Source organism: Schistocerca serialis, chromosome 4, assembly GCF_023864345.2.
Source record: "Schistocerca serialis cubense isolate TAMUIC-IGC-003099 chromosome 4, iqSchSeri2.2, whole genome shotgun sequence".
Classification (NCBI taxonomy): domain Eukaryota; kingdom Metazoa; phylum Arthropoda; class Insecta; order Orthoptera; family Acrididae; genus Schistocerca; species Schistocerca serialis.
Window position 1 is genome coordinate 826,793,686 of NC_064641.1, and position 25,850 is coordinate 826,819,535.

Here is a 25,850-nt window from a genome sequence, read left to right on the forward strand (position 1 = left end):
CCTTGTGACGCGGACCGAGGTGTACGGAGCTTTGTAGTGGAGACAAATAAATCATTTGGAAAGTTCTCGCCGAGTTTCAATACGGCACCTTCTGGCATCCACCCTCTATATTTGGTGTCAATACGTTGCATTTGGCGTCGGATACCACTACAGTGTCCGACAAGGCAGAACCCACATGTACCTTGAAAACTCAGTCTTGTAAAAATGCCCGAAGAAAACAGAGCACGTGCCCATGGAAGCACCATGTGTACAGAATACAGAGGATACCTGTTCTCCAGCAGGTGTCGCATGCCTTCTCCAAATAAAAAAACATGACAGTCTGGGATTTCTGCAGAAAACCATTCATGGCATGGGTGGACAAAGTAACGAGATGGTCACAACTGCAGAACACAGTGCTCTAAATCCACACTGTGCATTTGTTATTAAATGGCGAGACTCGAGCCACCATACCAGCCGGGTATGAATCATACAATCCATCACCTTGTAAAAGCTGCTGGTAAGAGAGATGGGATGGTAGCTATAAGGAAGGTTTTTGCTCTTACCAGGCTTAGGTATGGGTATGATGCTGGTTTCACACTAGCATCCAGGAAATGTGCCCTCTGCCCAGATGCAGATGTACATGTTAAGCAGGAAGTGGTTGCCCACATGAGAAAGGTGCTGCAACATTTGAATGTGGATGGCGTCTGGCGGCTGGGGCAGAGGATCCGGATGAACTGAGAGCATGATCTAGCTCCCTCATAGTAAAGGCGGCATTGTAGCACTTACAATTCGGAGAAGAGAAGGGTACCACCTGAGCCTCTTCTGCTCATTTAAAATGGTGGAAGGCATGGTGATAGTGGGAAGAGCTCGAAACTTCTGCAAAATGGAGGCCCAAGGTGTTGGAGATAGCAATAGGGTCCAAGATGACATTCTCAGCAACTGTCAGGCTAGAAATTGGGGACTGGATCTTGGTTCCAGAGAGCTGAGGTTGGCACACACGAGAGGAAGGTGTGGAACTGTTAAAAGGACTTGGGAGTTAAATCCAGTTAGCTCTTTTGCTATCCCGAAGAACGCAACGACACTTTCCATGCATCTGTTTATAATGAATGCAGTTTGCCAGCACAGGGTGGTGGTTAAAAACGTGGAGAACACATCTTCGTGTGCGAATTGCATCGCTGCATGCCTCAGTCCACCAAGGGACTGGGACACGACATGGTAGAGAGAAAGTGCAGAGGGTGGAACGTTCTGCAGCAGTAAGGATAATGTTTGAGAGATATTCTACCTGTTCTGGAGCAGTAAGGATAATGTTTGAGAGATATTCTACCTGGTCATCACAACTGGGGAAATCTAGTTCTCCGAACATCGCCAAAGAGGAATACAGCTGCCAGTCAGTCTTAGGAAGCTGCCATTTAGGCGTGCACGTGGATGGGGTAGGAGTCAGCAAACGGATAGCACACGGGAAATGGTCGCTCGAGAAGGTGTCAGAAAGAATGGACCACTCAAGATGAGAGGCAAGCTGGACAGTGCACAAGGAGAGGTCCAAATGGGAATAGGTGTGCGAGGAGTTGGAAAGGAAAGTGGGTGCTCCAGTGTTAAGGCAGAAGGGGTTAAGTTGGTTAAGGTGGTCAGAGAAGAGGGCACGTCTCTGACAGGTCCTGGGAATACCCCAAAGGGGATAATGTGCATTAAGGTCGCCGAGTAACAAAAATGGGGGAGGTAGCTGCCTAATAAGTTGAAGGAAGTCTGTCCTGGTGACAGCGGACGACGGAGGGACATATATGATACAGGGGGAAAAACTCAGATGGGGGAAGGAAAAGGCAAACTGCAACAGCTTGAAGATGGGTAGTCAGAGAGATGGGGTGACTATGAAAGTCATCACATATGAGCAGACTGACACCCCGATGAGAGGGAATGACGACCTCAGAGGGAAGGTCAAAAAGAATCAGTAAGATATGTGAAAGCTCAAAGAGGTCCTGAGGGTGCAATTATGTTTACTGAAGGCGGAGTACTAGGGGACGCTGCAACGCTAAAAGCAGCCGTAAATCCTCTTTGTGGGATTGAAGGCCACGAACGTTCCATTGGAGGCAGGGGGAAGGTAAAAAAGAATCAGTAAGAAATGTAAAAGCTCAAAGCGGTCGTGAGAGTGCAATTTCGTTTACTGAAGGCAGAGTACTAGGGGATGCTGCAACACTAAAAGCAGCCGTAAATCCTCTTTGTGGGATTGAAGACCGCCAATGTTCCACTGGAGGAGAGTCATGATGAGGAAGAGACATAGGGGTGTCACCTCGGCAGCTGCCGAGTGACAGCTGGAGAAGAGGTGCTACTACAGGGCACAGAAGCAGGAGGATCCTGCTCCATGGTGTCCTCGGAAGCATCAGCTTGCTTGTGCGGTCAGTCTGTGGAGTCCAACGCCGAAAAACGGTTGTTGGTGAGCGTGGGCAACACGGAGGCTGGCCGGGCTGAAGTACCACTTGTTGACACCATCGAAGAGGATCTTTGGGGTGGCGAAGGAGAAGACCATTTGCCTTTGGTGGACTTCTTTGAGCCTTTCCGTTTAGATGAAGACTCGGGTGTTGTTTGGCTGGAGGGACGGAGGAAGTCTTCACGGAAGTACTCCTTCTGTCCTTTCTGGCCTTCCGGTTGTGTAGCTGGTGGCTTTGCCCCTTGAGGTGAGAGTTTTACAGCTTGTTGCACAGTTGGATGGAGGGATGGTGATGCTACTTCGACACTGGGCAATTTCACAACCTCAGAGCAGAACTGGAGGTTGTATGTCTAAGTTGCCATGTCCTTGCATGTCTAATAAGTTGCCATGTCCTTCATGGAGCAAGGTGTAACAAGAACAAAACTATAGGTACCAGACGGGAGAAGGCAGGGTATGCGACTAGCCAGTAACTTGCAAGCGACTGGATAAGGCACCTTTTCCTTTACCCGGATCTCTTTAACAGCCTGCTCATCAACATACACTGGACAATCCCAAGAGGCGCCAGCATGGCCACCATTGCAGTTGATACAGTGGGGAGAAAGAGGTGAACAATTCCCCTCATACGCATCCCTACCACAGGTGACGCATTTGGCTGGGTGTCGACAAGACGTTGTAGTGTAGTTGAAACGATAATACTGGTAGCAGCGCAACGGGTTCGGTACGTATGGCCGGACGGTAATAATTTCATAGCCTGTTTTGAGCTTGGATGGAAGCACCACTCCATCAAAAATGATAAAGAGTGCGGGTGGGCACCAATAAGGTGGAATCTACCTTTTTCATTACATGATGGGCAGCAATGACACCCTAATCAGAAAGGTAAAATTGTACTTCGGCCTCTGTTAGACCGTCGAGCAGCCTGGTGGAAATTACACCATGGGAAGAATTCAAAATTCTATGGGCCTCGACACGAACAGGGTAACCGTGGAGAAGCAAGGCAGCAAGCAGCTGTAGTGCTTGAGAATCAGAACTGGTGTCCAAAAGCAAAGTGCAATTCCATAAATTTCACAGGGACAGCAATTGCATCTACACCTTTCTGAATAATAAACAGTTTTACTGTGGCGAAGGACTGATTATCTTCAGTACATGAGACCACGAGGAACTGTGGTGCAGCAGGAATGGTCTTTGAATCATTAGCCTCATTGCATATATGTTTATGTTTTGTAGACATTGAGTGGGAAGATGATTGACTCACTGTGAGGAAATCCACATGATTGTCAGGCCCCCTTCACAAGGAGACACTCGCCTTAGGTGATTGATCACACCTCGAGTCACACCTCCCCAACACCTGACAGAGGGACCAATCGGCAGTTTGGGAAGGTTACAGCTCAGGCAATCACCCCTCCCTTGGCCTGGCCTGTACCAGGGGGTACATGCAAACCTTACCTGTCGATCCGGGGCTGGGAATTACACATTACCCAGTCACCTATTACGCGTCAGACATACGGGCCAGCGAGGAGTGCACAGGGAGGAAGATGAAAAAAAAAGAGGATCCTCAAACGTCAAAGTAGGGGAACGAGAGGAGAAGGGAAACAAAGGAAGGACAAGGGAGCGAAAAACAAAGGTGAGACTGTTTGCACGTCAGCGACAGAATGTAGAACATTCCCAATAATACCCTAGACATGTTCCCCAAGGGAGGGGAAAAAGAATAGCAAGAGGACAGACGTGCAGCACAGAAGGGAAAAAATGCTGCAAATGCTGGGGCCCCATGGTAGCCAAGCACAAATTCACCAGAGTTGCAATCCCCTTGTGGGTGAGCAGTGTGCTGACCACATGCTCCTCCATACCCGCATCCAGTGACGCCTGTGTGCTGTGGATGACACGGCGGCCAGCGAGTACCGTAGGGCCTTCCAAGGTCATGGACAATGCTGTCACAAGAGTAGGACTAAAGTCACAGAGGACAGTTCTTAATTAATTATAGAGTGTATTCTTTAAAATGAAATATAAGGATTTAGGTACTATTGTTTTAAAGTTCTTATGAAATTCGGAAGTTGTTTTCTTCTTGCAACAGTATTCCTACATGAGGGAAGAGTACCCTGACACACACAGTGCAAAATCACAATATTTACTGAAGTTTGGAAAGCACTTTTAGTTTTGTGAACAGTTGCCAACATTACAGAAATGAAGCACATATGGTCACAAATACCATAAAAATATCCATAACAAATTTTCATATGTGAGCAACAGCTATTAGAGAAGAAGAAGAAGAAGATTACACCAAAAGAAAAAAATCTCAGGAGAGGCATACATGAAAACCTGAAGTAATGAAGACACACAAAACAGATCAAAACAGCAAAAGCACCAACCAAAACAGCAAAAGCACCAACAAGGAACTGTTAAAAAAATTGTAAATGTGCTGCACAGCAATATTTTGTGTCTGCCACATCAAACAGTCGATTCACAATAACAATTCTGCGATTTAAATGTAAGAAAGTGACATCACAATTTAAGTGGATGAATTTTTGTATTCATTGTCCTCAAGAAAACACAGAAAATAAAATTCATACTGATTGGAAACTTTAAATCATACAAAACATGAGCATTTAGAAGCACATACAACTTTAAGCTGGCACAAGAAAGGTACAGGAATCCATTGTCAGGCGCTGTGCCTCAGCAGTTCTAGGCACTTCTATCTGGAACCGCACTGCTGCTACAGTCGCAGGTTTGAATCCTGCTTTGGGCATGGATGTGTGTGATGTTCTTAGGTTAGTTAGGTTTAAGTAGTTCTAGGTCTAGGGGACTGATGACGTCAGGTGTTAAGTCCCATAGTTCTTAAGAGCCATTTGAACCATTTGAGGAATCTGTTACAAACATGAAGGAAAAGAACAGCACAGTATCTGCTAGTTAGTCCCCTACGTACTCTCTTGCAATTTCATAATTTGCAAAATTAATGTTTACAACCTATGGTTCACATGTTTTAATCTACATCTACAAAGCAGTTCACATAAAGTAGACAAAAAGGGGAAGCAGCACTACCTGCAATACAACTGATTACATCACTTGATGTTGCAACAAATATTTGAGCAATAACATACCTGGTTTCCAGTTCCTTTCCATATCCAACTTCTTTTCCTCCCGTTCTCGAAGCCACTGTTCATGGGCTTCGGCAATCTTCTCCTTTTGTTTCTTTTCACTGTAAACACAATGTTTACATCAAGCTCCAATACCCACAATAATAAAATAAATGCAACTTTATCTTTAAATCCAAAATGTCATTGTAACAACTACTTACAGTAGAAACCACTGTTAAGCTCTATTTAACAACCCATTACATTAGTAATAGTGTTTCAAGCTCCCACACACAGTATCAAAATTACACATACGGTAGCAAATGTTAAAAGTAAAAATTTTCCAACAGAAATTTATATTTCAGGCGTTTTAAAGTCTTAAATGAGCAATGCATATGAGGGAGATGTTTGTTTAAATTGTGTAACATAATAAATTTACAAAGAAGAGTGTGTCGGTTATGGTGTAGATGGGTGGGTGGGTGAGTGTCTGTGTGTGTTTTCTGACCAACAGGTTTGGGATCCTGTACCAGCTGTATAATTCTGACACAAAGTTTGAATGGCCCTTTAAGTTAGGTACATCAGGTTTTCATTGTTATGCAACTGTACAGTTCAAATGGAAGTTTCTTTGGAACATTCTTTTGTTTTGTTTGTTAATATTTCATTTTCAATATTTCTGATGATTATCAGCTTGTGAAATCCAGCACCATTTCTTTGCTGTTATTTGGGACTCAAGATGCTATTAACTGGATGAGTTACGATGCAGTTCGCCCCCTGCTATTATCTACAAATGTGTAGAACTTTCTCACCTGTCAGTTTGCCTCATTAGTGACAATTAGTTAACAATGTAGTTACATGTGATATTGTGAATTTTGATATTACAACAAAGATTCATTTGAAGACAACATTTACTTCACATGTTCATAACAATCACCAGTTGTACAATGGCACAGGAGGTGAAATTATCATAATTGTGGCAAAAGATGAAATAATCAGTGAAACTGAAACTATTAGAAGAAAAAAGTTTGAATGTACAGTGTCGATGTGGAATCCACAATAGCAGTATTCTCAATTTTGCTGTGTTGTGGTACGTTCAATTGCATTAGTCTAGAATGTTGATGAAAGTGAACTTTGAAAAATGGCTGTGCTGGTGTAAGCTATTGCCAGCGTGCTGGTCAACAAAGAGGCTGCAAGAAGATCGATAATAGGCGCTGAATCAAGCATGCTTATCAGGCGAGAGGCCAAAGACATACTCGCAAGCAACGCACTGCTAACACGCTCGCGACTGCCAGTATTTAGATCGCTGCACAGACCGGAAGGCCCAGTCAGTCAGTCTCAGTCTCTAGCTTAGAGTAAGTCAATACATAGTGACCAGAGTAGTGTACATAGCAGGACTTTCACTTCACCAGTAGTGAGGCTAACATGGACTATTACGGAAGAGCTTGTACCACAACAACACGCTTAAAGCTAAGCAGCTTCTTGTTCCTGTTAATAAATGTATGCAGTTATGTTGTGGCCCGAGCTCCCAGTTGGTGCACATCGACAGCACAGAAAGATACGTATATAGCTTCTTTTCTGTGTTTACTTTGTAGATTCTTACTTAAATTGCATGTGAGTTTCGTATAGGAGGTGTAATTTTGAGTTTTAGTTACTGTAATCGTAAATTCAGGCAGATTGTAGCGCAGTCGTTAGGCATTTGTACAGGTTAGTTCATACATTCTTTGCGTGTTTCCCTTGCGTTATCTAGGCACGGACTCGTGTTTCAGTAACTGTTGTTCAACATCGATTAGAATGGACAGGGACTGTGATTGCTGTGTTCGGATGAGGGCCGAGTTGGCATCCCTTCGCTCACAGCTGCAGGCGGCGCTGACTTCGGTCGCGCAGCTTGAGGCTGTTGCCAATGGGCACCAGTGTGGGGAGCCAGACTTTGGTATCACGGGGATGTCGACCTCGTCCCGTCTGTCCCCAGATCGGTCTGCCGCTGTGGTTGCCCCGGTTGCTGCCCACAGTGGGGCTGAGCCCTTGCCTGTTGTTGATTGGGACGTCGTTCCAAGGCATGGCAGGCAGTGAAAGACGTCCCCGGAGGCTGATCAGAAAGCCTCCACGGTGCGTCTGACAAACAGGTTTCAGGTACTGTCTCTAGCTGAGCCAGATGCAGCTGCCTGCCATGTTTCAGAGGATGATTCCCAGCCTTCAAGGTCCAGGCAATCGCAGAGGGTGGGCTTATTGGTAGTTGGGAGCTCCAATGTTAGGCGCATAATGTGGCCCCTTAGGGATATGGCGGCTAAAGAGGGGAAGAAATCCAGTGTGCACTCCATGTGCATTCCGGGTGGAGTCATTCCTGACGTGGAAAGGGTCCTTCTGGATGCCATGAAGAGCACAGGGTGCAGCCAGCTGCAGGTGGTGGCACATGTCGGCACTAATGACGTGTGTCGCATTGGATCTGAGGAAATTCTCTCTGGATTCCAGCGGCTATCTGATTTGGCGAAGGCTGCCGGTCTTGATTACGAGATGAAGGCAGAGCTCACCATCTGCAGCATCGTTGACAGAACCGACTGCGGACCTTTGGTGCAGAGCCGGGTGGAGGGTCTGAATAAGAGGCTCAGACAGTTTTGCGACTGTGTTGGCTGCAGATTCCTTGACTTGCGCCATAGGTTGGTGGGGTTTCGGGTTCCGCTGAATAGGTCAGGAGTTCACTACACTCAGCTGGTGGCTACATGGGTAGTGGAGGCTGTGTGGAGTGGACTGGGCGGTTTTTTAGGTTAGAAGGCCTCGGGGAAAGTACGGGGTGGGCTGCAATCTCAAAGGGTGCATGGCTAATACAGGACATGCTTGGATCAAGGAAAAGTCGGAATTGTAGTTGTAAATTGTTGTAGTTGTGCTGGGAAAGTCCCTGAGCTTCAAGTGCTAATAGAAAGCACAGAAGCTGAAATCGTTATAGGTACAGAAAGCTGGCTAAAGCCTGAAATAAGTTCTGCAGAAATTTTTACAAAGTCTCAGACAGTGTTCAGGAAAGATAGATTAGGCAGAATTGGCGGTGGAGTGTTTGTGTCTGTCAGTAGTGGTTTATCTTGTAGTGAAGTCGAAGTAGATACTCCGTGTGAATTGGTATGGGTGGAGGTTATACTTAACAGCTGGACCAAGTTAATAAATGCCTCCTTCTACCAACCCCCGGACTCCGATGATATAGTTGCTGAACAGCTCAGAGAAAATTTGAGTCTCGTAACAAATAAATACCCCACTCATATGGTTATAGTTGGTGGGGACTTCAACCTTCCCTCGATATGTTGGCAAAAATTCTTGTTCAAAACCGGTGGTAGGCAGGAAACATCTTCCGAGATTGTCCTAAATGCTTTCTCCAAAAATTCTTTCGAGCAGTTAGTCCACGAACCCATGCGAATTGTAAATGGTTGCGAAAACACACTTGACCTCTTAGCCACAAACAATCCAGAGCTAATAGAGAGCATCATGACTGATACAGGGATTAGTGATCACAAGGTCGTTGTAGCTAGGCTCAATACTGTTTCTTCCAAATCCACCAGAAACAAACGCAAAATAATTTTATTTAAAAAAGAGGATAAAGTGTCACTAGAAGCCTTCCTAAGAGACAATCTCCATTCCTTCCAAACTGACTATGCAAATGGAGATGAGATGTGGCTCAAATACAAAGCTATAGTAGCAACAGCAATTGAGAGATTCATAACTCATAAATTGGTAAGAGATGGAACTGATCCCCCATGGTACACAAAACAGGTCCGAACGCTGTTGCAGAGGCAACGGAAAAAGCATGCGAAGTTCAGAAGAACACAAAATCCCGAAGATTGGCTAAAATTTACAGACACACGAAAATTGGCACGGACTTCAATGCGAGATGCCTTTAATAGGTTCCACAACGAAACATTGTCTCGAAATTTGGTAGAAAATCCAAAGAAATTCTGGTCGTATCTAAAGTACACAAGAGGCAAGACGCAGCAATACCTTCGCTGCACAGTGCCGATGGGACTGTTACCGACGACAGTGCCGTTAAAGCGGAGTTATTGAACACAGTTTTCTGAAATTCCTTCACCAGGGAAGACAAATGGAATATTCCAGAATTTGAAACACGAACAGCTGCTAGCATGAGTTTCTTGGAAGTAGATACCTTAGGGGTTGCGAAGCAACTCAAATCGCTTGATACGGGCAAGTCTTCAGGTCCAGATTGTATACCGATTAGGTTCCTTTCAGATTACGCTGATACAATAGCTCCCTACTTAGCAATCATATACAACCGCTCGCTCACCGATAGGTCTGTACCTACAGATTGGAAAATAGCGCACCTCTCACCAGTGTTTGAGAAGGGTAGCAGGAGTAGTCCATCAAACTACAGACCTATATCACTAACGACAGTTTGCAGTAGGTTTTTGGAGCATATACTGTATTCCAACATTATGAATCACCTCGAAGGGAACGATCTATTGATACGTAATCAGCGTGGTTTCAGAAAACATCATTCCTGTGCAACGCAGATAGCTCTTTATTCGCACGAAGAAATGGCCGCAATCAACAGGGGATCTCAAGTTGATTCCATATTTCTAGATTTCCAGAAAGCTTTTGACACCGTTCCTCACAAGCGACTTCTAATCAAGCTGTGGGCCTATGGGGTATCGTCTCAGTTTGTAGTAATAGACGGCAAATCATTGAGCAAATCTGAAGCGATATCAGGTGTTCCCCAGGGAAGCGTCCTGGGACCTCTGCTGTTCCTGATCTATATAAATGACCTGGGTGACAATCTGAGCAGTTCTCTTAGGTTGTTCGCAGATGATGCTGTAATTTACCGTCTAGTAAGGTCATCCGAAGACCAGTATCAGTTGCAAAGCGATTTAGAAAAGATTGCTGTATGGTGTGGCAGGTGGCAGTTGACGCTAAATAATGAAAAGTGTGAGGTGATCCACATGAGTTCCAAAAGAAATCCGTTTGAATTCGATTACTCGATAAATAGTACAATTCTCAAGGCTGTCAATTCAACTAAGTACCTGGGTGTTAAAATTACGAACAACTTCAGTTGGAAAGACCACATAGATAATATTGTGGGGAAGGCTAGCCAAAGGTTGCGTTTCACTGGCAGGACACTTAGAAGATGCAACAAGTCCACTAAAGAGACAGCTTACACTTCACTCATTCGTCCTCTGTTAGAATATTGCTGCGTGGTGTGGGATCCTTACCAGGTGGGATTGACAAAGGACATCGAAAGGGTGCAAAAAAGGGCAGCTCGTTTTGTATTATCACGTAATAGGGGAGAGAGTGTGGCAGATATGATACACGAGTTGGGATGGAAGTCATTAAAGCAAAGACGTTTTTTGTCGCGGCGAGATCTATTTACGAAATTTCAGTCACCAACTTTCTCTTCCGAATGCGAAAATATTTTGTTGAGCCCAACCTACATAGGTAGGAATGATCATCAAAGTAAAATAAGAGAAATCACAGCTCAAACAGAAAGGTTTAGATGTTCGTTTTTCCCGCGCGCTATTCGGCAGTGGAATGGTAGAGGAGGGAGGGAGAGGGAGAGGAGGAGGAAGGAGGAGGAGGGAGGGAGAGGGAGAGGAGGAGGAAGGAGGAGGAGGGAGGGAGAGGGAGAGGAGGAGGAAGGAGGAGGAGGGAGGGAGAGGGAGAGGAGGAGGAAGGAGGAGGAGGGAGGGAGAGGGAGAGGAGGAGGAAGGAGGAGGAGGGAGGGAGAGGGAGAGGAGGAGGAAGGAGGAGGAGGGAGGGAGGGAGGGAGGGAGGGAGGGAGGGAGGGAGGGAGGGAGGGAGAGGAGGAGGAGGAGGGAGGGAGGGAGGGAGGGAGGGAGAGGAGGAGGAGGAGGGAGGGAGGGAGGGAGGGAGAGGAGGAGGAGGAGGGAGGGAGGGAGGGAGGGAGAGGAGGAGGAGGAGGGAGGGAGGGAGGGAGGGAGAGGAGGAGGAGGAGGGAGGGAGGGAGGGAGGGAGAGGAGGAGGAAGGAGGGAGGGAGGGAGGGAGAGGAGGAGGAGGAGGAGGAGGGAGGGAGGGAGGGAGGGAGGGAGAGGAGGAGGAGGAGGGAGGGAGGGAGGGAGAGGAGGAGGGAGAGGAGGAGGAGGAGGGAGGGAGGGAGGGAGGGAGAGGATGAGGAGGTGGGAGGGAGGGAGGGAGGGAGAGGATGAGGAGGTGGGAGGGAGGGAGGGAGGAAGAGGATGAGGCGGTGGGAGGGAGGGAGGGAGGAAGAGGATGAGGAGGTGGGAGGGAGGGAGGGAGGGAGGGAGAGGATGAGGAGGTGGGAGGGAGGGAGGGAGGGAGGGAGAGGATGAGGAGGTGGGAGGGTGGGAGGGAGGGAGGGAGGGAGGGAGGGAGGGAGGGAGAGGATGAGGAGGTGGGAGGGAGGGAGGGAGGGAGAGGATGAGGAGGTGGGAGGGAGGGAGGGAGGGAGAGGATGAGGAGGTGGGAGGGAGGGAGGGAGGGAGAGGATGAGGAGGTGGGAGGGAGGGAGGGAGGGAGAGGATGAGGAGGAGGGTGGGAGGGAGGGAGGGAGGGAGAGGATGAGGAGGAGGGAGGGAGGGAGGGAGGGAGGGAGAGGATGAGGAGGAGGGAGGGAGGGAGGGAGGGAGGGAGAGGATGAGGAGGAGGGTGGGAGGGAGAGGAGGAGGGAGGGAGGGAGAGGAGGAGGAGGAGGGTGGGAGGGAGGGAGAGGAGGAGGAGGAGGGTGGGAGGGAGGGAGAGGAGGAGGAGGAGGGTGGGAGGGAGGGAGAGGAGGAGGAGGAGGGTGGGAGGGAGGGAGAGGAGGAGGAGGAGGGTGGGAGGGAGGGAGAGGAGGAGGAGGAGGGTGGGAGGGAGGGAGAGGAGGAGGAGGAGGGAGGGGACAGGGGGAGGAGGAGGAGGAGGAGGGAGGGGACAGGGGGAGGAGGAGGAGGAGGAGGGAGGGGACAGGGGGAGGAGGAGGAGGAGGAGGGAGGGGACAGGGGGAGGAGGAGGAGGAGGAGGAGGGAGGGGACAGGGGGAGGAGGAGGAGGAGGAGGAGGGAGGGGACAGGGGGAGGAGGAGGAGGAGGGAGGGGACAGGGGGAGGAGGAGGAGGAGGGAGGGGACAGGGGGAGGAGGAGGAGGAGGGAGGGGACAGGGGGAGGAGGAGGAGGAGGGAGGGGACAGGGGGAGGAGGAGGAGGAGGGAGGGGACAGGGGGAGGAGGAGGAGGAGGGAGGGGACAGGGGGAGGAGGAGGAGGAGGGAGGGGACAGGGAGGAGGAGGAGGAGGGAGGGGACAGGGAGGAGGAGGAGGGAGGGGACAGGGGGGAGGAGGAGGAGGAGGGAGGGGACAGGGGGAGGAGGAGGAGGAGGGAGGGGACAGGGGGAGGAGGAGGAGGAGGGAGGGGACAGGGGGGAGGAGGAGGAGGAGGGAGGGGACAGGGGGGAGGAGGAGGAGGAGGGAGGGGACAGGGGGGAGGAGGAGGAGGGAGGGGACAGGGGGGGGAGGAGGAGGAGGGAGGGGACAGGGGGGAGGAGGAGGAGGGAGGGGACAGGGGGGAGGAGGAGGAGGGAGGGGACAGGGGGGAGGAGGAGGAGGGAGGGGACAGGGGGGAGGAGGAGAAGAAAGAATGACATCCAAATTGGCAACAATGAAAATGTTGGGAATGTAAGAGAAATGATACAGGAGTTGGAGAGAAATGTGGAAACACCAAATAAATGCATGATTTAACGTAAACGCAGGTGCTAGTGTGCCCTGCAAGATATGAGGGTAAGTCAATTATTATCTGCAATTTAGTTGCATTTTTGTTTATTTCAGTAGTACTGTCATTTTACTTTGATGATGCATGCTTTGTTTATTTATTGTTATACCTTTGCAATTTTCAAGCTGCTAAGTTAGTTTCGTTATCGCTGCTGAGCTGTTCATCATGGCTGCTCTGCTGTCTATTTGCACCTAAGAAGAGCAATGTTCAGTGATCCGTTTTTTGTGCTCGGAAAGCATATCAGGGGCTGAAATACATCGAAGACTTTCGGTACAGTACGGGAACAGTGTTTTCCCACAACGGAGTGTCTACAAATGCATTGAAAAATTCCGAAATGGTCGCACAAGTGTTATGCACGATGAAGGAACCGGACGACCATTTACCGCCACAAATGAAGAAACCATTGAGCATTCACGGGAAATGATTCTCTTAGACAGATGATTAACTACTGACAAAGTGGCACATCATCTGCAAATTAGTCATGGTGAATTAGAGGGTGAAATGCAATTCCAAACTCACTTTGTGGTGTCACCGCCAGACACCACACTTGCTAGGTGGTAGTCTTTAAATCGGCCACGGTCCGGTAGTATACGTCGGACCCGCGTGTCGCCACTGTCAGTGATTGCAGACCGAGCGCCGCCACACAGCAGGGCTAGAGAGATGTCCTAGCACTCGCCCCAGTTGTACAGCAGACTTTGCTAGCGATGCTACACTGACAAATACGCTCTCATTTGCCGAGACGATAGTTAGCATAGCCTTCAGCTACGTCATTTGCTACAACCTAGCAACGCACCATTACCAGTTTATATTGAGATTGTAATTATGTATCATCAAGAGCGATGTACACCAATTATGGATTAAAGTTAAGTATTCCAGCAGCAACGTACCTTATTGGCTATATTAATTACATTGTCCTGTTCCAGACCTCACGCCAGTTTGTGTGAGCTTAAACGCGTGCATTTCGGCCTCCTCTAGCAACACAGTGTTGGCTCTTCTGCCAACACATCACTTACCACTGATGCAAATGATAGTAACTGGAAAATGTGGTGACGAAGCCATAAAATTTGGATTATGGGGCCATGGAGGGAAGTCATTTGGTTGTACGAGTCTTGTTGCACACTGTTTCAACTTCTGGTCGAGCTTACATCCCAAGAGTGAAATATGGTACGGGTTCAGTTATGATCTGGGTAGACGTATCACAGTACATATGGGGCCCTTGGGCACTCTTCAAGGTCACACTACAGCCAAGGAATATGCAACCATTTTGGCTGATCAGGTACATCATACCGGACAATGTTTGCTCCCCCAAGGTGAGACTGTGTTTTAAGAAGACAGAACCCCATTTACACAACTTTAATCACTCAGGACTAGTTTTGTGAGCAAGAGGATGAATTGTTACATCTCCCCTGGCCATCCCAATCATCAAATCTCTATTATTTAGCCTTTGTGGTCTACTTTGGAGAGCAGGGTGCATGATCATTGTCCAACTCCATCAATGCTACCTGAATTTGCCAATATTTTTCAGGGTGAATGGCAAAAAATATCCTTGAAAAATCAAGCAGGAGCTATATTTATCCACTCCCAGATGACTGGAAGCTGTATAGAAAGCCAATGGTTTCCCTACACCATATTAGGCAGGGTAATACATTATGTTTTTGGTGTTTTGTCCATCCCTGCACCTTTGCTTGGGATAAATTGGAGTTTACTGATTAAAATTAAAAACAATTGAACAATATGCCTCACACCAGTCTTAAGTCCTGGCAACAAAGGAAAGTTTGAGGAAAAAATTCTAAAAAGTGTAGCGTGGGCATGGGGCTGGAAGGGATGTTTAAAGAGCACTTTTTTACGTTTTTCTTGAACAGCTCAGAAACTGCAGCTTCTAGCAAAAATATTCCCTAGTACAAAATTAAACTACACCCAATTTCCTACAAAAAGGGGTGTTATTCATTCTTTTCTAAGACTAACAGTCAGCACTGTAGGGAAACAGAAAAAATACTGATTAATAAAAATAGTGTTAATGATACAAAATTAATGTTTCTTGTTAAAATAAGTGGGTTAACAATATTAAATGTGTGTACCAAATCTAAGTTGTTCAAAATGGCTCTAAGCACTATGGTGGTAAGTACCACAATTAATGGTGAGAGCAGAGCAGTAATTTTCTGGTAATTCAGTAATTCACCACCAAATGACTTCAATACGGTTTCACAACTGTCAACAACAGACAGCAGCAAAGCACCACATTTACCAATCCAACCACTGTCCCACCAACACCACATAGGTCACCGACATCACACTAACAAATTAAACATTTCACAATCATTTTTTAGAGGAACATATTTTATGTAAAGACCCACCAATCAACAACAGCAAGTAAGTACTCACCCCTCCCACGGGACATCACCTTATCGAAGGCATCTTCAGTGCCGGATGGGAGGATTTGTGTGCTCTGACGAAGTCAAGGGCACTAGCACAGTTAACGGCATGGTCACTAAGGCCAGAGTAGTCTTCACAGAAGAGCCAGACACAGTGCATCCCATAACATTGTGCAGGGAGGTCTCTAAAGGTATGGGGGAATAAACCTTAAAAAAAACATGTCCTACTGGGTGGGGATTGGGCGCGGGACCAGTAACCCGACACTGTAAAAAATGTCATATTACGGAACCACAATAAGATCCTCTGATAATGGATGGGACATACAGAACGCGAATTCGCCACAGAAAAATGACAAAAGATTTAGCAATAACAACTTTGAACATATGAGCAATGCTGAAAGCTCAAAGCACAAAAGAAATAGTTGAAGAGATCGTGAAGTTTCAGCACAATACTGTGGCTTTACAAGAAGTGAGATATCAAGGGCAAGGACAGATATATATGCTTCTGTATTCTCTGCTGCACAGTGGACCAGACAGATGAACAGGGAAATCTGGAACAGGATTTATAACAACAAACAATATTAGGGAAAGGTTTTTGGAATTGGAACCTACAAATGAAAGACTGAGAATAAAAGTGGAAATTCAGGAATATAACAATATCAACAACATATGCACCAACACGGGAAGCGGAAGAAAGAACAAAAGAACAGTTTTATGAAGACCTTACACGAAGAAAGTGTGGCATAATTAACGAAATAGACCATGTTTAGTAAAAGCACGATATGCGACATCAGTCACAGATATATGGAGCAGCAGGGGTCCAAACTGTGATTCAGACTCTTATGGTGTAAAAGCCATACTGAGAAAGAAGTTAGCAGTAATACATAAAACCAGAATGGGAACAAAAAACATAATGAAATACAGCAAAACTGAATGATCCTGAAATTATAAGGGGACACAAAAAAAAAAAAAAAAAATTAAATTAAATTTAAAAAAAAATAAACAACAAAGATTCCTGATAGAGAGTAAGGAAACACTGGGAAATCAAGACAGACGGAATAGGATCCACGAAGCGGTGAAAAAGGGAGCAGAAGAGACAACTGGGATAAGAAGAAAGGAAAGAAACGAATGCAGCAAGACGGAGGATACTACAGAGAGAGACATGAAGAAATGTGGAGGTGTATCAGGAATAAAGGTCCGATGCTAATAGGAGATATAATAAAAAGAAAAAGGAATGGCTGAATGCAAAATTTCAAGAGGTGGAAGAACTAAAGGAGCAGAATGAAAGAAGAAAATTCTATCATGTGACAGAAATGACGAGAAAAAAAATTTTCCATCAATGCAAAATGCATGTAAAAATAGAAATGGTAAGCTAATCTGAAATGAGCAGAAAATATTGCAGAGATGGGCAGAATACTTTGAAGTTATGCTCAAAACCAACTCAGACAAGGTAATGAAAGGCAAGAAGCTGAAAGACCAACATTGGAAGAGGTGGAGTCAGTGAGACAAACTAAAAAATTACAATGCACCTGTCGAAGATAGGGTAGTATCAGAACTTACAAAATTTAGTCATCCTCTACTATGTGAAATTCACAGATTAATAAATAATAATTGGGAAAATGAAAGCATGCCAGAGGGTTGGAAAACCGGAATAATACACCCTGTACATAAGAAAGGATAAAAGTTAGCTTGTGAAAATTATAGAGGCATAACTTTATTCAATACAGCCTACAAGATATTTTCAGTGGTGCTGAATAAAGGCTAAAGAAGAGCACTAAAAATACCTTTGAAGAATACCAACATGGTTTCTGGCCAAGTAGAGACAATTCTGACTAGGTGTTTGTTATTAGAAAAATAATGGAGAAATTTTATGAATATGACTTAGATCTCCACTTCCTGTTTGTTGGTTTTAAACAGCTTTTCAGTGTGTTAGCAGGCCAGCATTGTATAATGCACTAAAAGAAATGGGCATAAGTAAAAGCAAACAACAAATGACGAAGACCTTCGACTTTACAGATAGAGCAAAACAGGATGATGGTCTCTCTGCAGTCCTGTATAGCTTAGCACTGCATAGCCTGAAACAAAAAATAGACAAGAGAGGAACAATAATGACGAAATACAGATATATGCATATGCAGAGGAACTGCAACTGTGGCAAGACACATAAACACTATTAAAGAATTGTCTGAAATAATGGAAGCAGGAAGAGCAAAAATTGGACTTACGGTAACTGAAAACAAGATGTTCCTGTCGAATTCTAAGGCGAGAAGAACACCACAAGACCTTCAGGCCTGTAATAAATCTTTCAAAGTTGTCAGCTGCTTCCATTATTTAGGTGTCCTCTTAGCCAGCGATAACAGTATGAGGCACGTATTAAAGAAAGTATACTAGCAGGAAACAAAGCCTATTATGCAAACTTACAAGTATTCAAGAATTTTCTAATTACAAGATCAATTATGTTAAGAGTGTACTATTCCCTTGTACATCCAGTGGTCACCTACTCTTATCTGTCAGAAATGTAGATAATGATGAAGACTGAACCTAAGAGCATCTGAAAGGTTAATCCTGCAAAAAAATTATGGGTGCATATAAGAGGCAGTGGGTACACCGTGACACACAACAATTTATACAAGCGAAAGATATAACGTACTTCGTTAAATCTCAAAGGATACACAGGTTACGACATTCAAAGAGGATGACAAATGAAAGGATGTCCAAAGGAATAATGAAAGATTGTATTCCATCAGAAGGAAGAACCAAAGAAGAGCTAGATGGCTGGACAATATGTTGGCCAACCTTGGCAAGATGGAGGTTCGAAGATAGAAGAGAAAAGCAGAGAACAGGTGTGTCTCGAGGAAGATTGTTTGAGGAGGCCAAAACCTATGAAGGGCTGTACTAAGAAGAAGAAGAAGAAGAAGAAGAAGACAAGCTCAGTGAAGTTATTTTGCCTACTCACTTAAGAGAACTGGAAAGGAGGTAAAGTCTGCCTGCAAACTGAAAAGTGAACAGCATTCGTGGTGGAAGAAGTTCCCTTTCCCAGAAGAATGCTTTGATTGCCATACTGGATAACTAAGTATTAATGTGCACTATAGCAAGTAGAATAGTGTGCAGAGATTTACATAGAATGTGTCCATGTGTGTTGCTTGGGTTAGTAGTATTAGTAACTTATCTGTGCATTTCACACAGTGTTAATGTTCTTTGTAGAAAATAAACACACCCCACCACCAACCCCATCCCACCCTTTCCATCCCCTCCTGGTGTATGTGCAGACAGCATCGCCAGTGATTCATATGACGAACTGTGGAAGGGTCACACAACTTTGTGAAACACCCTATAGTTGCTTCTTGTGATGTAGTGAGGTGGAGAGTGTGTGGAATTGCTTTCTCATTCTTCGGTTTGCACACACATGAATGAGAGAAGTGCATGACCACAATACAGCAATCTACTTGCCTCACACTTCTACTCTCCACCCTGTTCCACCACCCAGACCACAATTCATCCCTTAAAACTTCCCTACTGCACTTACATGTGGTAGACACATTGTTTCATAATCCACTTAATTTAAAAGGAACATGAATTTGGTACCATTAAAACACTATTTTTATTATTCTGTGATCTTTGCATCCTCTGCAACACTATTATAGTCCACCCAAAATTACTTTAGTGTAAATGGACAGATTAAAAAAAAAAATCTACTCACCAAGCAGCTGCAGGGGAACATACAAACAAAAGGACTTAACTTTTACAAGCTTTCACAGCCAGTGGCTACTCCTTCTGGTGGAAGAGATGAAGGGGAAGGAAGAGGGGTGAAGGAAGAGGGGTGAAGGAAGAGGGGTGAAGGAAGAGGGGTGAAGGAAGAGGACTGGAGAGTTTAAGGGAAAGGGGAACAGCTAAGAAAAGTCATCCAGAACCCCTGGCCAGGGGCGACTTACCAGACGGAATGAGGGGGAAAGACTGATCGTTGGGGACTGCACTGGTTGAGATCTGAAAAACCTGAGAGATTAAAGGTGGAAGACAGGGTAATATGCAAGACAGAGATTACTACTAAAACATCGTCCACAATTTAGTAATAGTGAAAAGCTAAGTGCATTGTATGTAACAAGAGGTGGATGGGTGGGGCAACAAAAAAATAGACAGGTCAGAAAATGAAAGATGTAGAAAACCAAAATGGAATGAAGAGAGGAGTACTTATTGTAAATAAATACTGAGATGGAAGGAATTAACCTAAATTAAGGCCAGGTGGGTGGTGAGAACCAAAGACATGTTGTCGTACTAGTTCCCACCTACAGAGCTCTGAGAAACTGGTGTCTTGCTGAAGATGGCGCATTTTATGAAACAGGCACCAAGGTCGTAACTGTTATGTTGTATAGCATACTCCACAACAGGATTGTGTGTTACCTTTGTACACTCTCTGCCTATGCCGATTCATTCTGACTGATAACTGGGTGGTAGTCAAGCCGATGTAAAAGGCTGAACTGTGTTTACTTAACAGCTGGTATATGACATGTTGTTTCACAGGTGGCTATCCCTTTGCTCATTTCAGAGCACGATCTTAGGAAGTCACAGTCTTATCAAAGTAACTGAGTGATACATTTAAGACCAGGATAATACTGGGTGACAAGTGTTGTGCTCCAAAGTTGCTTTTGGAGGATTAGCGGTACCAGGACTGGATGTGATGGCCCAGGAAATCTGGTTTTGAACTAGGCTGTTGGGATAATTACATCCTGTGAAGGCTGAAGTGGGAGTGGTGGGGTATTCCTGTGAAGTGTCCGATTCCAAACAAATATGTTTACCTCAAATGCCAAGGCTGTATGGGAGGGAATGTTTGACACAGAAAGGATGGCAACTGCCAAAATGTAAATAATGTTGTTTGTTAGTGGACTGATCTGGACAGAAGTGTGTAGCTGGCCTTCAGTGAAGATGAGATCAACTTCAAGGAAAGTGACACAGGATTCGTAGTAGGATCGTGTGAAGCTTAACAGGGAGAAGGTATTTAGAGATTCCAGGAATTTTAACAAGTCAGCCTCACTGTGAGTCCACAGAGCAAAGATGTCACCAATGTACCTACACCAAACCAGGGGCGAAGACTCATGGATCCCAGGAAAGCTCCCTCCAAGCGATCCACAAAAAGGTTGCCATAGGAAGGAGTCATCCTGGTTCCCATGGCTCTGTTTGGATCTGTTTGTTTGTCTGCCCTCTGAAGTAATTGTTGGTAAGTATAAAGTTGATTAATGTGAGCAAGAAGGGCGTCACAGGCTTGGAATCAGGTGGGTGTTGACTGAGGAAATGTTCAGCAGCAGACAGACCATGTATGTGGGGGATGTTGGTATAGATGCAGATGGCATCAATGATGACAAGCAAGGTGTGTGGTGGGAGAGGGATGGGCACAGATTTCAGACAATCTAGGCAATGGTTGTTATCTTTAATACAGCAGAGAGGTCTTTGTACCATGGGTTGCAAGTGCTGATCCCTAAGGCAGATATATGTTCAATGGGTGCTTTGAAGCCAGCACCTATAGGGTGACCAGGATGACTGGGTATGTGGATTTTAGGAAGACGGTAAAAGGTGGGGCTGTATGGTTTGAGTGGGGTAGGAAGTTCTATGGATAGAAGTGAAAGTCCTTGTGAGGGGCCTGAGGATTTTAGGAGGGTCTGCAGGTCAGTTTGAATCACAGGGATGGGATCTTGGTTGCAAATGCTGCATGTAGAGGTGTCCGACAGCTGGCTTAGACCTCCACTAAAACACTCCTGTCGGTCAAGTACCACAGTGGTAGATCCTCTGTCTGCTGGGAGCACGATGATGATGATGATGGAGTCATCAGCTTTTAGAGAACGAAGAGCCTGGAATTCTGCAGAGGACATGTTAGGGTCATGTTTTACGGACCTGAGGACAGGTTGTGAAGCAATGCTGGATGTGAGGAATTCTTGGAAGGCTTGTGAGGGATAATCTGAGATAGTGGTAGTGGATCAAGTTGGGATCGTGATCTGAACTGTTCAAGGCAGGGTTTAATGTCAGGTTTGCTGCTGGAACAGTTTTGGGATTGGGTTGCAAAGTGATATTTCCAGTTGACATTGTGCATAAAGGAAAGTAGGTCCTCTACCAAAGCAGCATGGTTCAATCCAGATTTAGGGATGAAAGTGAGACTCTCGGATAATACAGACAATTCAGTGGGGGAGAGGGATGCGACAGGAGGTTGAGAACACAGTACTATTGTGAGTGGTTCTTGTGATTATGAGTTATTACAGGTCTGGGAGGCTGTGGTGAAGGTTGTGGGATGTTAAGGAGGCTGGCCAAGTTCGGTTTGTAGGAGAGGGGTGCTGGCTGATGGTGTGGCTGTTTGGGGAGCTGCAGAGGGACAGGAAGAGAAACACCACTGTTGGGGTAGTTTCAAAGGAGGTGGGATAGCTTTTTGAGGTGAGTCTGGCATGTTGTTGCAGTCTGAAGTTGTATTGGCACATGATATCATAAAGGAAACATGAGAGGCAGATAACTGCAGGATCTTGTAGGAGGAGGGAACTCTGGTGGAATGGAAGTTGGCAGATGAGGCATATAGGTCACAGTTTAGTTGGGTAAGTGCAAGAGATTGCTGTATTTGAAACCGTAAAATAGGCTGGTGTAGAGTAGGATCACGTCCAAAAACAGGGACTTTCAATGTTGGGCCTTTGGGAGTAACTCCAAGAGACAAGCAGGTTTAGAGAAATAGAATTTGGGACCTTAACTTTGATAGCATAAAAGCATGTTTTCGAAAAGAATGGATGTAATGTGTGATGGGATTCATCATGGCAAGAGAGTTCAGTTTGGAGTGTTAGAAATGGTAGGGTGGCAAAAACCAGAGGCAGAGGGTGGAAAAAGATAGAAAAACTGAAGAAAAGCAGGCAAAAAATTCGAAAAAAAGGTCAGAAAAATTCACAAGAAAATTGTGAGAACAGACAATGGTTAACATGAGGTAATGAGTGGGTGAGTACTTCTCACCACAAAAGTGGTCTACATGATCAAAAAAAGATTGGAAATTAAAAAAACCAGACAGTCAAAGTCACGAAAGGAGACGACATTTTAAAAACTGGGCAGACAGAAAGAGTAAGTCACAAAAGATCATGCAAACTACTTTGCTTGGCAAATAAAGTAATGTAGAAGACGGCAGTAGTAGTCGATCAGAGCAGTAATTACTTTAGGGTTGAGAGCAAGGATGGAAGTGGAAGGGGGGAAAGCCCACGCAGCACGCCTGGGCCACTTTCTGCCAATAGTACACTTACCTACAGCCGCAGCAAATTCTCACTGTTGCCAAACCTTCACCCACGAAGCAACACTTCCTGCTTGCAGTGAGCTTCTGTTATAGTCAGCTTGCTGTCCCTTGTGATCACTTCATCCCTTGACCTTCTGTGTGTTCATTTTTACAGCTGTAGGAGTTATTCTTTTATTTGCTGTTACCATTATTCCTTGTTACCGTTATTCATTGTTAACATTACTTGATCTGGGGTACTCAACAATGTCAGTGGGAAATTCATTGAAAGTCATAAGTGGAAAGGTTCAACATTGTTCTCTTGGCCAGGGGATTGCCGTACGAGAGCAGTCGAGCGAAGTGTTTTACTTGATAGTTGTCTATTTTGAGAATGACAAACTTAATGGTGACCCACTGCTCTCCATCAACAAAATAATCAATGGAACTGACACAGCTTTGAATATAAACAAAAACACTGTTGTGAAGTTTGGGAAGCAAATATTCGACAAAGAAAAGAAACCCAAAGAATCATCAAAACCTAAAACCCCTGGGAAAAAATGTCTAATGGATAAGCAGATTACCAACGTCAATTCTTTTGCACAGGATGCAGTTCATCATCACGTTAATGATTATCACAGGAAGAAAAATCCTAAACTCAGGAAGTTACTGGTCACTTTTAAAGAATAAGGACTTGTTCATGGCTGTCGCACATCCTTGCACACAGTTTTACACAAACTAGGCTTTTACTATGGACAATTCTGTGGCTGTAAGTTGTTGATGGAGATGGAGGATATAGCTGCATGGTGATGCCAGTTTATCAGGGACATCTGTAGCATAAATATTGCCGAAGTGGTGTGCCAATCCTGGGTCAATCCTAGTGGGTCAATCCTGGTCACACTGTCAAGCAGCTAAAAGACCAATGGCAATGCCTTCTGGCTAAGGGGACAGACTTATTCCTCTTCATGTGGGCACCTTGCGAGGTTTTCTCCCAAACAGTCTCCTGCTTATAATTCAAAGAAAACAGTAGACTATCACAAAGAAATGAACCACCTTACTTTTGCACAATGGTTCCAAGATTCACTAACACCAAATCTTGACACACCAGCAACAGTTGTTTTATGTAATACTCTTTACGATTCAGTTGTTGTTGACAAGTCACCTACCATGCCAAATTGGAAGGCGGAAATTCCCCCTATATGAAACTGATGAACTGGAAAGAAAACATGGGCACACAGTTGTTGGACAACCACCTTACTACCAAAATTTCAACCCAATACAGTCAATATCCCTCTTTGTAATTGAAGCACTCACAAGAGAAGCTGTCAGGATAGCCATCTCTGAAGACTGGAAGAAAGCTGCCAAACACATACAGAACACCATGGAAAGAGCATGGCAGAATGAAGCTGTTTACCAAAATTTGGTGGAGGAGGTGATAACTACATTAAATGATAATGCAGTCGTGGCAGTGGCAGTGATAGTGATAGTGACACTTCACGAATCCATCATAGTGACAAGAGTAATATCAGTGGAGTTTCTGCATTATCCCTGCAGAAATGGAGCACAGGCAGATTCAGCTTCATGTGTGGCATGTGCAATTAATATCTGTAAGTATCTATATAACACAACTGCATTGTTGTAAGCTTTGAAATTTAACATTAAGGTCATAATAGCAACTAATTGTAAAGAAAGTTCATCTCAGGAACTCAGTCAGTATCACAAAAAATAAATATTACTGTTTGCACTAACTGCGTAAAACAGAGGCCACATTATTAGTATTGCTTTTGCTCTTTCTAAACAACAGAGGCTGGCCTATTTAAGATACATTTTCCTACTGTGATGAACATGGTTAATCCTTTGTGAACACAACCACACCAGAATAGCGGTGACCAAATTGTCACACCAGCCTACGACCATATGTGTATGTTTTCACTTTCTGTTGTGGGTATCTGACGCTGTATAGGTACAATTGCTCCCTTCTGTGACAATGGTGTTGCTATCTGTTGTGAAAATGTGGATCTACTTGCGTTTTCAAGTGGCCTTGTATACATTTGATCTATGAGAACAAAATTTCATACTTGGACTTGTGTTTTTATGTTTGGTGACAACGACACTTTGGAAAGGTCTGAGTGATGATGAAATTAGAAAAATATTCTAAATGAATACTCAGCTGTGGAATCTGCTAGTGATTTTGAAGACCACAAAGACTGTGAGGTATTATCAAGAGTAAGTGAAGATTCAATTGATGAAATTATTCATGAACTGGGCCCTTCACAGATGAGAAAGAAGCAAAAGGTACGAAATGGTAAATACAGATAGCTGACAGCCAGCTTGTTTGCAAATCAGAACTACACTTTCTTTAACGACAATTCGGGAGTGGATCTTCATGGTGGACTGAGTGAGGAACCTGGTGAAAACAAATGTTTTCAGCTTATATTTGATAGGCAATTTATGGGATACATTGCCAATGAAACTAACAGCTTTTGCAGGTAAGTGAATGAACAATGTCAAGGATCATCCTGGGGAATTCAATGAACAGTTCTAAGTGTAGATAAGAAGTATCAGCTTTTAGCAGCCTGCATTCTGCTGGCTCAAGTAAAGAAGAATAGACTGAAGGACTCATTGTCTACATGCCATTTCTTCGAATGTTACATTTTAGTGGTGCAGGCATTTTGGGAGATGTTGAGAGGGCATACAGGCTTTACACAAGGAATTATATTGTGAATCTTTTGGCAGCAAAATTCAAGTCAATTCTAAATCCATCCAGGGATTTCTGCATTAATGAGTTTCTCATGGTGGGGAAGTTAGACTTGTTTCCAAACAATATGTACCAAGTGAAAGGCACAGATTTGGAATAAAACTGTTTACACTGTGTGATGAAACTACATTTATTTTTCATATTATAGTGCACACAGAAAGAGAAGCAGAAATAAAAACAGGTACTTGTGGCCTCTGTGTTTCCAGTCCGGTTGGGTTGTAACCATTCTATTGAAGCCTTACCTCAACAAAGATCACAACCTTTTTTGTGATAACTGATATACAAGCCCCGACATATTTTCATTCTGAGTGTCTATAAACTTAGTCTTCAAAGG

The 25,850-nt window shown here is 44.9% G+C and overlaps 1 protein-coding gene across 4 annotated transcripts in view; it reads right to left on the reverse strand.

Moving 5' to 3' along the window:
* Positions 1–25,850, reverse strand: part of LOC126473427 (bromodomain-containing protein 8) — a 270,271-nt gene that overhangs the window by 191,748 nt on the left and 52,673 nt on the right. For all 4 annotated transcript variants that reach the window (XM_050100466.1, XM_050100467.1, XM_050100465.1 and 1 more), the window contains exon 5: positions 5,494–5,591. In XM_050100466.1, the coding sequence (XP_049956423.1) occupies positions 5,494–5,591 (98 nt within the window). The remainder of the gene's footprint in view (positions 1–5,493; positions 5,592–25,850) is intronic.